Source organism: Equus asinus, chromosome 9 (assembly GCF_041296235.1).
Source record: "Equus asinus isolate D_3611 breed Donkey chromosome 9, EquAss-T2T_v2, whole genome shotgun sequence".
Classification (NCBI taxonomy): domain Eukaryota; kingdom Metazoa; phylum Chordata; class Mammalia; order Perissodactyla; family Equidae; genus Equus; species Equus asinus.
The window spans coordinates 91,307,517-91,325,551 of NC_091798.1; the positions used below are offsets into that span (position 1 = coordinate 91,307,517).

Genomic DNA, 18,035 nt, shown 5'->3' on the forward strand with positions numbered 1-18,035 from the left:
TCCGAGGGCAGGAGAAGATGGAGTCCCAGGTCAAGAAGAGAGAGAGAGAGAATTTGCTCTTTCTGCACCTTTTTGTTGGATTCCAGCCCTCAGTGGATTGGCTGGTGCCCGCCCATGTCGGTGAATGCCATCTTCCTTACTCAGTCTGTGGGTTCCAGTGCTAACCTCTTCTGGAAACACCCTCACAGACACAGCCAGAAATGTTTTCCCAGCTATCTGGGCATCCCTTAACCTGATCACGTTGAAACATAAAATTAACCACCATGCCTTCCAATGTATTTTAGCTAAGAGATTTCATACTTGAAGGAAAACCAGCAAGGCAACCTAGAAAATCTGTATGAGCTATTTCATTTGAGATTGAGTTGAGAGTGTCCACATCATTAGACTGAGATAATCACTAACCACCCCACTCCTACAAGGGTCAACCTAAAGCAACACTGCGACTCCTGAGGGGCTGTGGGGTGGCGTCTGTCTCCTCTCAGCCCATTGCAGAACCGGCCCTGGGCCTCTGCCTCTCGGCCATTTACAAGACACTTCCCGGCTCTGGACTTCCGGCAGACAGTGAAGCAATCTCTGTCCTCTGAAGCTCAGAAGATGTCTTCGAAGGCTCTATCTTAACCTGTTACTAAGTCCTGGTTTCAGTAACAGAGGCAACAGATTTTTCAAAAAGCTGGTCAGCAGTAAGACCATCCAGGGCTCACCACAATCTCTCAAAATATAGACAGCTTTCGCCATTCAGAGGTCTGAGGTTTGCCTCTTCAAATATTTGAGGAATACTACAAATCCCTACTTAACCACAGCCCAAGTCATAAAAATTACATCATGAACAGCACCTCTAATTAGTGCCCAACCACACACACATACACCAAAACACACATTATGGTTTTGGTCGTTCAGTGACATAAGGGAGACGTGTTATGTCAGACAAGGATCACCCTGAGCTGGTCTCTTCTTCACAAACTTCCAGAAGAGTGCAGTAGGCACGGGTTTTCCCTCTTGGACATCACGAGAGCAGGTCCTCTGAGAGCAGCGAAGCTGCGTGCTCCCAAGGTCATTTTTGCCTTTTCAAGGTCCAGGTGCCAGAATTCAGGGGAGCATGGACTCTCTCAACCTTCTAGACCAAAGACCACTTTTGTAACAGCAGAAACATGATCAAACCTACATCAAAATACAGGAGTCAGCTATACAAAAATCAAGATACAGTTTCAATTGCTAAGTGTTTTAAAAGTGAAAAAAAAAAACTTTTGTCTTCCCACTGAGTAAAAAAAGCTATGAGTGCTGGGGGAGGGGGAAGATGGTGGAGGGTAGCAGAATGGGCCCCCAAAAATATGCCTCTTCAGCATATGGTTTATTTTGAGCAACTGCGGACAGGTTGACACAGGAGAAGCTCTGGAAACAGTAGAACTTATCCTTTTGTAAGGGAAGTTTACATTTATAAAGGAAATTTGCATTAGAAAAGCGTCCTGTACCAGGAAGAGAGCTGTTAGCAGAGATGACTTCTTCACCGGGAGAGTTAGTGCAGGCAGAGGAAACTTTACCAGACGGTCCCTCTTCCCACCTTCCTGTAAACTGCACCCCTGCCCCTGATCCTCACGCCTGTCTTTTGTCTTTAGCAGAAGATCGTATTTAAGGTGGTGGCTTGGGCTGTTCCTGGGAGTTCTACTCAGTTCCCTGGTAATACCCATGTATACGTGGGGTACACATGTTAATAAACTTGTGTTTGTTTTTCTCTTGCCAATCTGTCTTTTGTTACAGGGGCCTCGGCCACGAACTGAGAAGAGTAGAGGGAAAATTATTTTCCCTCCTCTACAATGGGCAGGAGTCCTTGGTGGCTCAGGGCTATGAGGCACCATGTCCCCTGGCTTGGGGGATGGTTCAGTCCTCCTGGGAGAGGCACAGGCCTGGGCTCCCACTATCTCACACTCACACTCCCCTGGCTTCTTGCTGGTACTCCTTTCCTTCATCACATTACCCCTTCTCTGGGTCACATTCTTCCATGTGCCTTAAAGACCTCAAACAAGTAGCCGTTGGTAATATTGTCCACAATGACCTCACCTTGTGGGCCAACAGAGAAAAAACATTCACGTCATACCTCTGGGGACTGGCATGACACAAAGATATTTATTCACTTGGATAACACTCAAGTATATCACTCAGGGTTGGAATGAGTTAAGACAAGCTCCTTCCAGAGATGCTGTGAAAGATTAGCTTTTGCCTCCAAACAGCTTTCCTTACTTTTGGCTCCTCCTCTACATTTCCAATGAAGGTCTTTCCTGGAGCATGAAGAAGGAAGCTGACCCTCCCTCCCACTGCCCCAGCTCCAGTTCCCCACCAAACGCCAGCTGGAGGGGAGAATGAGTTTATTCACAGGTGAAACTTAACTGTATACTTATTTGATTCCTTTCGTGGAGTCTATACTAAGGCCAATGCATCAAAAAAACACATCCACCAACTGTGGAGACAGTGAGCATCGTTTCGAGCATTGTCTGTTTGGACAAAGAGCATTACCTCTTTGTCCAAACAATCACTAAAGTAGCAGATTCTACTTTATAAAATTTGAATTTTCCAAATCCCGTGGGTCTAACGCTTAAAGTTCATTTGTGCCAAAGGAACATAAGCTAGCCCACTTTCTCAATATTTTGTAATCCCTGTGGAAAACAAAGCCGGTTGATTGAACGAACAGAATACAAAGCATCAGGGGGATTCTTATTGTGGTGGAGACGGCTGACCTGCCCCAGGAATCAATCTCCCTTTCTTTTAATAATAGTACCACCTCCCTCTCTGCCTGGGGGTTTAACTGTGCACGTGACTGCCTAGTTAGGCCTCTCTTGAGGCTGGTTGTGGCCACATGACTAAATTTTGGCCAACGGGATGTAAGCACAAGTGACATATATAATTTAAAACACTTGCCCTGGACATATGTCCCCCCTCCTTGCTGGCCAGGAATCAGTGACAAGGACAGAGCCCACCGGCCAGCCTGGATCCCCAGACAACCTCGGGCCTGCTCACTTACCTTGGAACTACAGAAACTGAGAAAAACAAACCTCTCTCTCATTTCAGCCCCAGTGTTAGGGATCTCTCGGTCACAGGAGCTTACTCCGTACCCTAAGGTGTACAGCTATAGTATATTCTTTCTCCTCTTGATCAGCCCCCACCAAGAACCTTCTCCTACCCACTAAACGATTGGAGTCTATGAAGACAACTAAAAAAACCGAATGAATGTAATTCAGTAACATTTATTTTACATAAAATAATTTTCAAAGAACACATTTAAAAACCATCTACGTACTGATTTTATTGCATTACAAAAAATTGAGAGGCACAATTGAAGTATTCAAATAAATTGCGAGGGGTGGAGGTGGGGCCTAGGATTGATGTCCTTGTTGTTCTTTAGTCACTTAAAGGCTCCGGGTACAAGAGTCTTTACCATGAGGCAGTAGTGCACTTCATTTAGTAGGAATAAATCACATAAAATATATACTTTTATACAGAAAGTGTTATTGTATTGTCACTTTCAATTATTATAAAAACTTAATCTTGAATTGCACAAAAGTTCTCTTTTAAAATTGGTAACTCCCAGAAGGCAGAGCTTAGAACTAAGTATCTGTCTAAATAATTCATGGCAAATAATTAGGTTTCCATTTCTCCACAGATCAAAAAAAAAAAAAAATCTATAGAGAATTATGTTATTCAAATGGGACATTTAAAATTTTTTTCATAGGAAAATAGGTTTGCATATTTGTCCCTAGTCAGCTAAATTAATTTTCTCCCTACTTTCAAACAAATCACAGAATGTCCAAAGTTTTAAATCAGAGTACCTATACCACAGTATAATGTGGAAGTGTTTACATTAATTCATTTTGTGTATCATTCTACTGTAGTATCAAATTATCAAAAAAGGCACAATGGGTACATTCTTCGAAAGAGTTTTGGTCTTTTAAAAAAATCACACATTTATAAGCAGTGATTTAATCATGTTTAAAAACAAAAATACTGAACAGATTCGTTTCCTGATCCGGGTGGGACGGAATCCGTGACATCTCTGCAGTCGCTTCACTTCCCATAGAACTTCTTGTTCAGCAGGTAGATGAGAAGGTTCACATTGACTTTAACCTTGTCAAACATTTTCATCACAGCCACGCCTTCATACTGCATCTGAAGTAAATCCTGCAATTGTCAGGGACATCAGTCAATCTCAGATTTGACAGTTCGTAGGCTTAAGAAACATTCTAGAAGAATTCGTTGACAGAAATGAGACTCAATTGATGGAATGACCTAGGTGAGCCTTCTCAAACGTTAGTGTGCATGAGAATCATCTGGTTAAAAACACAGGCCAGTTAAAGCACAGAGTGCTAGGCCCTGCTCCCAGGAATTTATGATTTTACAGCTCTGGTGGGGGCCCAAGAATTTGCATTTTAACAACTTCCCATGTGATGATGATATGGTCGCCCTGGGTGCCATACTTTGAGAATCACTTGCCGAGATGAAAGAAAGATTTTTAGAATTGATAAGGACCGTATGAAAGAAAACCATTATCCTTAAGTTAATATCACATATATAAATATAATTTTTAATTGGAAAATTAAAAACACAGATGTTCCAGCAAGATGGGGCATATCCTTAAGAACAGCAGTGTTTTCTAACATGGAATAAGATAATCCATTGGGGAGCAAAAAGAACACTAAAACTCCTGTTTATTTTTTTCTCATTCTTTAAACATTTAAATTTTATATATATTTTACAAAGTACATTTTGAGTACAGTGGTAGGCGCACGTACACTTTATAAATAAATATGTGCAAATGGGGAGAAGCGATTGTGCTATTCCTGATGAAGTTGAGTGACGGAAATTTGGAGACCATTGTACAATGCAACTCCTTCCAATCTAGACCAGTTCTGTTCTTGTATTGACAACAGCTCTTATTCTCAAGTCAGACTATCCTTCTACGTTCATTGCCACCACATTAACAAAGGGAATAAACTTGCCTGCTAAAATTGATAACTGGCCACACCAGCCACATGACTAAGCAGCAACATTTCACAGTAACACAGGAGAGGAGGCCTTTCCCAAACAGAAGATATCTTTCCTGAACTGCCCTAAACCGCCCCAGGTCTCATTTTCTTGTTTCTAGCTCTGGAAACTTCTTGGTCGTTAATAATAATGCCTTGAGCCTAGGTTAAGTGAAGCCTCCTGCAGGAGTTGGAGTCATCTTTGAGAGAACGCTGACTCTTGCCAGCTTCCTCCTCCACTTCCTCAATTACCTCCGACCGCTCTCACTTCAACCCCTGCATTATTTAGATATGCTTCTGGGCCGGAAATTCCTTCGGGAATGGAAGTTCTTTCCTCAAGAATGCTTTTACCTATTACTGGGCAGTGGAGATTCACTTTTCCTTTGGGAAAGGCAACATCTGCTAAAGTTTCTTGGCAAAGAATTAAACCAACACGGTGAAGTTGAGAAGGAATGGTGTATGCACCGGCATTCGCTGGGCCCCCGAGGTGGGGAGCAGAGAAAACATGAGTGCGCTTGTGGTTGGCAGACCAGATTTTAGTCTCAGCTCCACCATTTGCTGTCTTAGGACCTTGCAATATCATAGAACCTCTCTGAAGTTCTGTTTCCTTGGGCGAAACTGAGGGTAACACTGCCAACCTCACAGGGGTGTTCTTGGGCAGATGAGATCAAGGGCTCTGCAGTCCCTTTGTAAGCCACCCTTGTCTTGACAGGATCAACTGGAACCCTGTGAGACAGGCAGTGGAGTAGGGTCATCAAGAGTAGGGACTCCAGCTGCCTCTTCCATAATGAGCTCTCTCAACCTCAGCTTTTTGTCTGGGAAAGAAGAAGGCCAACCCTGCAGCCCTGGATTAACGCTGGCCCTATTCATATAGGCAGAACATCTTCAAGTAAGTCACCCCCCCCCCCCCACCCCGTTGTGTATATGGCCTATAGCTATAGGATATAATTAGATATAATCTGTATGAGCTAAGGGAAGAGTGGGCTGAGGAAAACCTAGAAACATAACGTTAGAAGGGATCCCCTTTATCCTGTCAGAAACTTCTGTCCTGTTTCGAGTCCTGGACTCACAGTGAAGACCTGGCCATCGTGTTTCTCTTTCGTAATTCACATGACATTGTAGTTGTCTGAAAGCCATATGTATAAATAGAAGTCTGACTTTATGTCTGACAGCTATTATGTGCAGGCTCCTTGGGAATTCCACCTGTACAGGGTCCCATGATCACAAGGGCCCTGCATTTGGTTTAACGCTCTGCTGTTATCATCTTGAAATTCTTAATCATTTTGAAGAAAGGGCTCTGAATTTTCATTTTCTGCTGAGCGCTGCAAATTATGTAGATGGTCCTCATAAAATGCTAATGATTTAAAAAATCTGGAGCATGATTTACAAAATCTGGCCCAGATTAGCCACCCACATCCAGCTAAGGAGTAACATTTCACAATCAATTGTGTGTATAAATGAACGGTGTGAACAGCTAATCCTACTGCATACCACTCCTTAACAAAGGAGCAAGCGAAGCTGGTGTTCGCACCAGTGTTCAAAGGAAGTCCCATGGAATTTAGAAGCCTCTCTAAACAGGTGTCTCCCGGTCACTTGTGAGTCATCTGTCCAGTTGATATTGATTGGCCTTGGGTCATTTCCTTCTTGGCGATCACATATGTCTTTGCCACATCTAGAGAAGGATCACTAACCAAGGCACAGCACCACACGCACATTCTTTTTCTCTTCCCATGTTTATCTGAGTGTTACAGAAAGTAACTCGAGACTCTCAGTTAAACTGTTAAATGGATACATTTAGTGACATTTAAAATAAGTCAGAAAACAGTACTGTTTACTTAAGGATGCTTTTCATAATTACATAATATCTTTAATTTTTCTCTCTGAACTCTAATTTACTCCATTATCTCAATGTCCTTAGCGAACCCATTTAGCTTCCACTTTTCTTTTGAAGCCACAAGGAAAGCTAGACAGAAAAGAAGGGCTTTGGGGTCTGCTCCCAGGAGCGGGAGGTAATTTCAGGGCTGTCAGCCACGGGCTGAGCAGACAGTGAGGCTGGAACCTGCATCACTCCCAGCGGCTTCTCAGGAGGATTCAGGTAGATACGTGTGAAATACCTGGAAACCATTTTACAGGTAGTTTGGAGTCCAGGTAAATAGGTGTTATTTCCACTTAAAAACTTATAAGAAAAATTTTAAAAATTACTTCTCTAGATTGATCCTGTGCTAAGAATTAACAAGTTGGGAGCAGATGAACTTACACATTTGTTGTACCCTCCCTCCATTTATTTATTTATTTTTTTTTGTGGCACATAAACTGGATTTCTCAGTTTCTGTTCAAGTATATTTGACTTAAATATGGTCCTAATGAGAAATTTGCAATAGTTCAGACTGCGAACACCATTTTTCTATTTATAGATATCTATTTTGCACAATGTCTTTCATTTCTATGATCCCAAACATTAACAAACAGATTTAAGAAACTGATGTAAAAACAATGCTAGGATGGAGACATGAGATCAGGAAAGTTTCAATCCTGAGCAGTTCTAGAAAGAAATATAAATTCCTAATGAAAAGAAACTTTCCAGCCTTTACTTCATAGCTCTGAATACTTTTGTATTATTATTGTCTCTAAGCTTCAAAACGGAAACATGGCTTAGAAAAACTGACTGCTATGGTTTACCAGCTAAAGCATTTTAAGTTCCAATAATTTGAAACATCATAGCTTTTAAAAAATCATCAACACTTAAACTAATATTGGCAAGTAAGTCTTACATTGGTCTTCTGTTAAATCTCATTGCTGTCATGAGAATGCCAGCCAGGGGAACCCTGAGCGATCCCCACTATAAAACTCACCCCAAATTGCAGAAATCCCAGCTTACCTGAATATTGAGCTGCACCTTTTCCATCTCAACACCCAGGAACTTTGATCTGACATCAAAGATGCCCATATCTTCAGTAGATATGATATCAAATGTAACATTTTTAAACCTAGTGAGGAAAGAGACATGCACACGTGGAATTGCAAATCTATGTTTAAAGCCGAAACAAATTAATGGAATCCCAAGTTACCATTCTTAGCAAATGATCTACTGGGAAAATCCTAAGGGAATTCATGCAAAACCTCCCATCATCTTTCCTCCACTCTGCTCACTAAAACTAGGGTGGATGGCTCTTGTTGAGAGCTGTCGCTCACAGAGCACTGAAGTAGGAGCTTTATTACAAAAGAAATGTAAAATATTGTCCTTGCTCTTGAAGAGCAGAAAATATAGTTGGAAATATATGAGATTCACAGAACATGAGAATTAAATATCGACTTATACTTCTGAGAGGCCAGTTGAGTATTTCAGATGATAACTTTCATAGAAACTTCAAAGAAGGGGAAGCATTTTCCCTGAGTCGGTGTAGGTAAGAGAAGGCTTGATGGGATAAATGGCAGAGAAGCCAGGAGTTAGAGAGGAGACACTTGGTGTGTCTGGCTTCCCCCAGACAAAGGGCGGGGAGGGATGGGTCACGGGGCTTGCGGTCCCTCTGAGATGGAGCACCCACTGGTGCCTGGTGTGGGGCTGCAGAGGAGAGTTCCCTTTTCTCCTCCACCTCATATACACACACTGACAGCACAGTGTTGGGATGGCTCTGACCCACGTGTTGGCACACAATCTGTGGTTTGAAATTAGAAAGGCATTCAATGTTTGGCAATTGCAAATAACTCTCATCTATCAAGACCAAAAGACAGCCCTTCATTCTCACTGCTCTGACTCAGTTCTTTTGGAGGAAGAGAGGAGGCTGGCCAATCCTAACGTACTGGACAAGCCACAGGAAACACATCACTTGATCGTCACTTCATCTGACCGACAGACCAGATGCTAGAGGCCCGATGGGAAGACGAGAGATTACAATACACGGATTTTTCCTGTCATCTGAAATCACGGGTAAGCCCTGATGGACCAAATGAAGCTTTCTTCAAAGGCCTCGGGAAACTGGAGAAATGTGAGTCAGATGCTGTGTGAGCGAGGCAAGGGCGCGTGTGTCCTGTGCAGACTCCAGGTGACTCACTGGTTTGTCTGAAGGTCGTCTATCCCCAGTAGGACACCCTTCTCGTGCAGCTTTGCTGCGGTGTACCTCACCGGCTTTGCTCTCTTCGCCCCTTTGGGTTCTCCTTTTCCATCTAGTTTAATTGATCTCCGAGAATTTCTGGCAAAATAAGAACAAACCATCTGTCAGCACGAGGGCAAATCACCGGGCCAGGTGCACACCACTGTCCACACCTGGCCCCACCACACCAATGTGCAACTTTTTATTTTGTTGTGTAGGTGACAGTCTTAACCCTGCGGTACAGCCTCACTACTGAACCGTTGATGGGAAAGCTATTTTCAAGGTGACTGAAGTTTGAATTACAGGCTAACATTGTCCATAAAACTTGTACTCTATTTTCTCAGCCATATTGAACTAAGTGAATAGATTAAGCCATTTCACAAGCAGCTTTGGTGCAAGAGCATGAACTGCGTTCTCCTAAGTAACGGCATTGCTAGAACTGCTTTCATTTATTCAAAAAATGCTCTGGGGCCGCACTATTCCAAGTGCTTTATAAACACTGCCTCTCATTTACAAAATTAACATTTCCATAGTGCTCTTAAGGGAATACATTCCTTTCTCACATATTATTTCATTTAGCTCTTATAACAATACTTGTGAGGCTGGTACCGTACTCTTCATCCCACCTTAAAAATGAGAAAATGGAGGCTCAGAGAAGTGCACTGGACTGATTCAGGATCACACATGCAACAGAATCAGAGCCCAAATCCAGCTCACCTGGCTGCAGGGCTTGTGAAGTACCTTAAAGTAGGTGCAATATATATGTAAAGAAAACCCTTAACAACCTTATTTCTACTGAATATTAGCTTGACCAACTTTTGCCTCCCAGGAACAGAGTAAACGTAATTTATAGCCGCAAGTAATTGAATTAAAATTCAGAACTAGTGTGGCCCGAGTAACTGAGACTTAAATTTGGTGATTTCCCCTCATCGAATCTTCTATGATTGATGCAATTGATTTTTCCGTAGAACACCATTTCCTACTGTCAATTTGACTACAAGGGTTACATGAAAATCCTATACTACATATTTAAACAGGTAATTAAAATTTATTTAGTATTGATCTTAGTCTAGTGATAAGAATAATTATGAGTAAAGAATACTCATTAAAAGTGGCTCGATTGTATATAAAAAATCTATAATAGATAGGGGCGGGACCAAGATGGGGGAGTGAGAGGTCTTTGTCTCTCCCCCATTGAATCTACAACGAATTGGACATTCACCGATTAACAAAGGATATCCAAATAGCATCTCAAGATGCCTAAAAGTCTCATGCTACTACACATCGAAGGCGGACAGACTTCCTCCTGGGAGGAGGTGGAAATAGGTGAAAACTCTCTGACCCCCGACCCCCAACCCCCGGACAGCCTAGTTCCTGCAGGAGGCTCTCTTCCAGCGGACTCCACCATAGCATCGCCACGCACCAAGGGCAGGAGTGTGCACTCACCAGTGGAGCGACGGTGGAAACAGGTGACAACACCGCTACCCAAGCCCTCTGCAATCACACCTAAGCCCAGGGGGAAATCCCCAGGGCCCCGCACCCACCGGCAGGGAAGGCCTCCCCTCGCCATTAGCAGGGAGGCACCGCCCAGAAGCCAGGAAAAAGGGAGGCTCCCGGTGGGCTGATCCCCTGAGGCGGCTCCAGACTACAAGCTGCCACTGGGCTCACGGTCTCTGGCGCACGGCTTGGTACAGGGGGCACCCTGACTTCCCGTAGACGTGCTTGGGGACACATTTGGAGCTCCAGCGCCTGGCTCTATGGTGCGGGGGAAGGCTTCAGGGTCCCACACCTCCCTAGCAGGGAAATCCTCTGCTCACCATTAGCAGGGAGGCCACGCCCAGAATCCAGGAAAAAGGAAAGCTCCCGGTGGGCGGATCCCCCTGGGGTGGCTCCAGACTGCAAGCTGCCGCTGGGTTTACGGTCTCCGGCACTTGGCTCGGTGCAAGGGGCACCCGGACTTCCCATAGACGTGCTTGGGGACATGGTTGGAGCTCCAGTGGCTGGCTCTGCGGTCTGGGGGAAGGCTCCGGGGTCACGCATCTCCCTAGCAGGGAAATCCTCTGCTCGCCATTAGCAGGGAGGCCATGCCCAGAATCCAGGAAAAAAGAACGCTCCTGGTGGGCGGATCACCCGGGGCAGCTCCAGACCGCAAGCTGCTGCTGGGCTCACGGTCCCCGGTGCAGGGCTCGGTACAGGGGGTGCCTGGACTTCCCGTGGACGTGCCTGGGGACCGGGTGGAGCTCAAACACCAGGGTCTGTGGCCTGGGGGGTTGCTCCAGGGTCCCACACCCCCCGAGCAGGGAGGGCCTCTGCTTGCCATTGGCAGGGAGGCCCTGCACAGCATTCGGAACACCAGGAAGCTCCCTAGAGCAGAATTCCCCACAAGGCACCAGCTTACAAGCCACCGCCAAGCCTACAGACTCTGGCCGTGTCCCAGACCAGGCAAGGGGCTCCCAGAGATCCCGTGAGAGTAAAGTGGGGCAGAGTAGAGCTCCGGTGAAACGACTACGTAGCCCAGGGGGGAGCTCCAGGTTCTTACAGCAGCCTCAGTGAAAGCCTCTGCACAGCACTAGTGGAGAGGTCCTGACTGGCAATCTCAAGGCCGGGAAGGCTCTGGGGCAAAAGCAGCACAGCTAAGTGAGCTAATGACAGGCTGCAGAAGATACCCATAGTTCTGCTGGGACCTATAGTGGACAAATGTGATCTGGTGGGCTCTGTTAGGGACAAATCAGAGATTATAGGTGATCCTGCTCCTGGCTGATAGGAAAGCCCACAACACTGCTGCAGACCACAAGGAGGGAGCACGTTTAGGTGGGCTGCAGCAGTAGGCACCAGCAGCCTGAGGCCCCCTTGCGATAGCCCCCACAACCGACGAGGGACCCCATAGGACCACTGTGACTACGAGGAGGGGTCCAGACCCAGTCAGTAACAGCTGACAGGGTTCCTGGTTGGGGCAGTCTAAACAGCTGCCCCCCCCCCCCCCCACACACCAGTCACAACAAGTGGAAGCAGTGACTAAACTCCATCTCTGTGCGGAGGCACAAACCCACGCCATCAAGCAGTATGAAAAAATATATTAAATTTCCAGAACAGAAGGAAAATGATAAGCATCCAGAAAACAATCCCAAAGACAATGAAATCTACAACCTAAATGACGATGATTTCAAAACTGCCATTATGAAAAAACTCAACGACCTAAAAGAGAATTCAGATAGACAACTCAATGAGTTCAGGAGCTATGTCACAAAAGAGCTTGACACCACAAAGAAGAACCAATTAGAAATACTGGAGATGAAGAACACAATGGAGGAGATTAAGAAAAATCTGGACTCTCTGAACAGTAGGGTCGATAATATGGAGGACAGAATTAGCAATTTGGAGGATAGGAATATAGAAATGCTGCAGGCAGAGGAGGAGAGAGAATTAAGACTAAAAAGAAATGAAGAAACTCTCTGAGAATTATCCGACTCAATTAGGAGAGGAAACATAAGGATTATAGGTATACCAGAGGGAGAAGAGAAGGAGAAGGGGGCAGAAGGCCTGTTCAAAGAAATAATAGCTGAGAACTTCCCAAACTTGGGAAGACAGATGGAACTTCATGTCACAGAAGCCAATAGATCTCCAAACTTTATTAACGCAAGAAGACCAACCCCAAGACATATAGTAGTGAAACTAGCAAAAGTCAATGACAAAGAGAAAATACTAAGGGCAGCCAGGCAGAAGAAAATAACTTACAAAGGAAACCCCATAAGGCTATCAGCAGATTTCTCAGGAGAGATCTTACAGGCTAGAAGAGATTGGAATGAAATATTCAAAACTCTGAAGGGTAAAAACTTGCAGCCAAGAATACTCTACCCAGCAAAAATATCCTTCAAATATGATGGAGAAATAAAAACTTTCCCAGATAAACAAAAGTTAAGGGAGTTCATCACCACAAAACCTCCTCTTCAAGAATTGCTCAGGAAGAAACTCATTCCTGAAAAATCAAAAAAAGGAAAGGGGTTACAAAATCCAGAACAAAGGAGATAAGCAGAAGGACAACAACACAAAGTAACAGCTCTCCATCAGGACAAATGCAAAAGAACCGGAAAGCAAGTGATAAAATTGCAACAGTAGGCCCCGACGTTTCAATAATCACACTAAACGTGAATGGATTGAACTCTCCAATCAAAAGGCACAGAGTGGCAGGATGGATCAAACAACAAGATCCAACAATATGCTGCCTCCAGGAAACACACCTCAGCCCCAAAGACAAACACAGACTCAGAGTGAAGGGGTGGAAGACAATACTCCAAGCCAATAATGAACAAAAGAAAGCAGGTGTTGCCATACTTATATCAGACAAAGTAGACTTCAAAGCAAAACAGGTAATGAAAGACAAAGAGGGGCAGTATATAATGATAAAAGGGATGCTCCACCAAGATGACATAACAGTCATAAATATATATGCACCTAACACAGGAGCACCAAAATTCGTGAAGAAACTGTTAACAAAACTAAAAGGAGACATCAAAAGTAATACAATAATAGTAGGGGACCTCAACACCCCATTAACACCAATGGATAGATCATCCAGACAGAAAATTAACAAGGAAATTATAGAATTAAATGAAAAATTAGATCAGATGGACCTAATAGATATATATAGGACACTTCATCCAAAAACAGCAGGTTACACATTCTTCTCAAGCACGCATGGAACATTCTCAAGGATAGACCATATCCTGGGAAACAAAGCAAGCATCAATAAGTTCAAGAGGGTTGAAATAATATCAAGCATCTTTTCTGATCACAATGCTATGAAACTAGAAATCAACTACAAGAAGAAAGGTGGGAAAGGGCCAAAAATGTGGAGACTGAACAACATGCTACTGAACAAACAATGGATTACTGAAGAAATTAAAGAAGAAATCAAATATTATCGGGAGACAAATGAAAATGAAAACACACCGTACCAAATTATTTGGGATGCAGCAAAGGCAGTCCTAAGAGGAAAATTCATTGCAATGCAGGCTCACCTCAATAAGCAAGGAAAATCTTACATAAACAACCTCAAACGACACCTAACGGAATTAGAAAAAGAAGAACAAACAAAGCCCAAAGTCAGTAGAAGGAGGGAAATAATAAGAATTAGAGCAGAAATAAATGATATTGAAACAAAAAAGACAGTAGAAAGGATCAATGAAACAAAGAGTTGGTTCTTCGAAAAAATTAACAAAATTGACAAACCCTTAGCCAGACTCCCAAAAAAAAAGAAAGAAGTCTCAAATAAATAAAATTAGAAACGAGAGAGGAGAAATCACAACAGATACTGAAGAAATACAAAGGATCATAAGAGAATACTATGAAAAACTATATGCCAACAAATTGAACAACCTAGAAGAAACGGATAAATTCCTAGACTCATACAACCTACCCAAACTGAATCAGGAAGAAATAGAGAATCTGAATAGATCAATCACAAGTAAAGTAATAGAAACAGCAATCAAAAACCTCCCCAAAAATAAGAGTCCAGGACCACACGGCTTCTCTGCAGAATTCTACCAAACATTCAAAGAAGATTTAATACCTATCCTTCTCAAACTGTTCCAGAAAATAGAGGAAGATGGAGCACTCCCTAATACATTCTATGAAGCCAACATCACACTGATCCCCAAACCTGACAAGGACAACACAAAGAAGGAAAACTACAGGCCAATATCACTGATGAACATAGATGCAAAAATCCTCAACAAAATTTTGGCAAACCGAATGCAGCAATATATCAAAAAGATTATACACCATGATCAAGTGGGATTTATACCAGGGACACAGGGATGGTTCAACATCTGCAAGTCAATCAACGTGATTCACTACATTAACAATATGAGAAACAAAAACCACATGATCATCTCAATAGATGCAGAGAAAGCATTCGACAAGATCCAACATCCATTTATGATAAAAACCCTCAATAAAATAGGTATAGAAGGAAAGTAGCTCAACATAATAAAGGCCATATATGACAAACCCACAGCCAACATCATACTCAATGGACAAAAACTGAAACCCATCCCTCTCAGAACAGGAACAAGACAAGGGTGCCCACTTTCACCACTCTTATTCAACATAGTACTGGAGGTGTTGGCCAGAGCAATTTGGCAGGAAAAAGAAATAAAAGGAATCCAAATAGGCAACGAAGAAGTAAAACTCTCGCTGTTTGCAGATGACATGATCTTATATATAGAAAACCCCAAAGAATCCATACAAAAACTATTAGAAACAATCAACAACTATAGCAAAGTTGCAGGGTATAAAATCAACATACATAAATCAATAGCATTTCTATACACTAACAATGAACTAACAGAAAAAGATCTCAAGAACTCAATCTCACTCACGATCGCAAGAAAAAGAATAAAATACCTTGGGATAAATTTAACCAAGGAAGTGAAAGATCTATACAACGAAAACTACAAGACCTTCTTGAAAGAAATCGACGACGACATAAAGAGATGGAAAGACATTCCATGCACATGGATTGGAAGAATAAACATAGTTAAAATGTCCATACTACCTAAAGCAATCTACAGATTCAACGCTATCCCAATCAGAATTCCAATGTCATTCTTTACAGAAATTGAACAAAGAATCCAAAAATTCATATGGGGCAACAAAAGACCCCGAATTTCTAAAGCAATCCTGAGAAAGAAGAACAAAGCTGGAGGCATTACAATCCCTGACTTCAAAACATACTACAAAGCCACAGTAATCAAAACAGCATGGTATTGGTACAAAAACAGATGCACAGATCAATGGAACAGAATTGAAAGCCCAGAAATAAAACCACACATCTATGGACAGCTAATCTTTGACAAAGGAGCTGAGGGCCTACATTGGAGGAAAGAAAGTCTCTTCAACAAATGGTGCTGGGAAAACTGGACAGCCACATGTAAAAGAATGAAAATCAACCATTCTTTTTCACCATTTACTAAAATTAACTCAAAATGGATCAAAGACCTAAAGATTAGGCCTGAAACAATAAGTCTTCTAGAAGAGAATATCGGCAGCACACTCTTTGACATCAGCTTCAAAAGAATCTTTTCGGACACCATAACCCCTCACATGAGGGAAACAACAGAAAGAATAAACAAATGGGACTTCATCAGGCTAAAGAGCTTCTTCAAGGCAAGGGAAAACAGGATTGAAACAAAAAAACAGCCCACTAAGTGGGAAAAAATATTCACAAGTTATTTATCTGACAAAGGGTTAATCTCCATAATATACAAAGAACTCACACAACTCAACAATAAAAAATCAAATAACCCAATTACAAAATGGGCAGTGGACATGAACAGACATTTCTCCAAAGAAGATATACGGATGGCCAATAGACACATGAAAAGGTGCTCATCATCACTAATCATCAGGGAAATGCAAATCAAAACTACACTAAGATATCACCTTACACCTGTTAGAATGGCAAAAATATCCAAAACCAAGAGTGACAAATGTTGGAGAGGCTGTGGAGAAAAGGGAACCCTCATACACTGTTGGTGGGAATGTAAACTGGTACGGCCACTATGGAAAACAGTATGGAGATTCCTCAAAAAGTTAAGAATAGAAATACCTCATGACCCAGCCATCCCACTACTGGGTATATATCCTAAGAACCTGAAATCAGCAATTTCAGAAGCTCCATGCACCCCTATCTTCATTGCAGCATTATTCACAATAGCCAAGTCATGGAACCAACCTAAGTGCCCAGCAACTGATGATTGGATAAAGAAGTTGTGGTATATATATACAATGGAATACTACTCAGCCATAAAAAAGGACAAAGTTGTCTCATTCACAACAACATGGATAGACCTTGAGAGTATTATGTTGAGTGAAATAAGGCAGACAGAGAAAGACGAACTCTGTATGACTCCACTCATAGGTGGTAGTTAACACATGGACAAAGAGAACTGATCGGTGGTTGCCAGGGGAAAGGGGGGTGGGGGGAGGGCACTAGGGGTGAAGTGGTGCACCTACAACATGACTAATAATAATGTACAACTGTAATTTAACAAGGATGTTAACTTTTATAACCTTAATAAAAAAAAATCTATAATACACATGCTAATGGATAATGAAGAACTGCCAAATTTTGTCTTTTGTGTCAATAATGATTTTTTAAACCACTAAGCAACTTAAAATCATCAAGCTGCACTGTGCAATTAGCAAATATCTGGCATTACCTAACATTATCAAGTATATAAAACACTGTTTATTGTAAACATAACAGCATTTTAAAAACACCTTTGACTAAAAAAGAGGAAAGGAATAATGAAAGTGCTTCCCTAAGAGTTAAAGCTACTCGCTTAAAATCCAGCACAGTAAGCTACTTTAATTCCAATACTGCTGGGGAATTTAAAAGTTTCTGAATTCATCCCTGACTCCTTAATTCACAGTGACAAATGATAAAATCAAGATTCTAGTATTTGGTTATGACATAAAGCAAAAAAATTGCTTCTAAACCCAACTCAACCCAACAGCCCAAGACCGTAGAAGAATTGACACCTTATATAAATCATGATATTACAAATGAACATGACATGATTTTAACTTACTTTCTTTTTAAGTTGTCCACACAAGTCTTTATGTAAGTGTCATAATAATTAATTTGCTCTTCATAAAATGCTGCCTTCTCGTTAAGTGCCTTCAGGGTCTGCTGAAGCTTTGCCAATTCTGCTTTTCGAAGCTTACGATGGATTCTTTGATTTCGAATATCCTAAAACAACAAGTCAAGGCTGTGATATAAGATTGAAGCAGAAGTTTGCTTTACCAAATTGCTGATTTGGGACAAGAAGACTATCAAGTAGTGAGTGACTATCTGTGATTGTTACAACTGGTGGTTGATCTGGGTCACCTTATTTCACCCTCACGACACTCAAGTGTTCTCATTCTTTCT

At 42.4% G+C, this 18,035-nt stretch overlaps 1 protein-coding gene across 5 annotated transcripts in view; it reads right to left on the bottom strand.

The window, feature by feature from the left end:
• Positions 1 to 3,216: 3,216 nt before the first annotated feature.
• IQGAP2 (IQ motif containing GTPase activating protein 2) overlaps positions 3,217 to 18,035 on the bottom strand; it is a 267,741-nt gene continuing 252,922 nt past the window's right edge. For all 5 annotated transcript variants that reach the window (XM_070517917.1, XM_070517918.1, XM_070517919.1 and 2 more), the window contains 4 exons: positions 17,695 to 17,855; positions 9,062 to 9,199; positions 7,888 to 7,996; positions 3,217 to 4,167 (listed from right to left, as the gene is read on the bottom strand). In XM_070517917.1, coding sequence (XP_070374018.1) covers positions 4,054 to 4,167; positions 7,888 to 7,996; positions 9,062 to 9,199; positions 17,695 to 17,855 — 522 coding nt within the window. In that variant the 3' untranslated portion in view covers positions 3,217 to 4,053. The remainder of the gene's footprint in view (positions 4,168 to 7,887; positions 7,997 to 9,061; positions 9,200 to 17,694; positions 17,856 to 18,035) is intronic.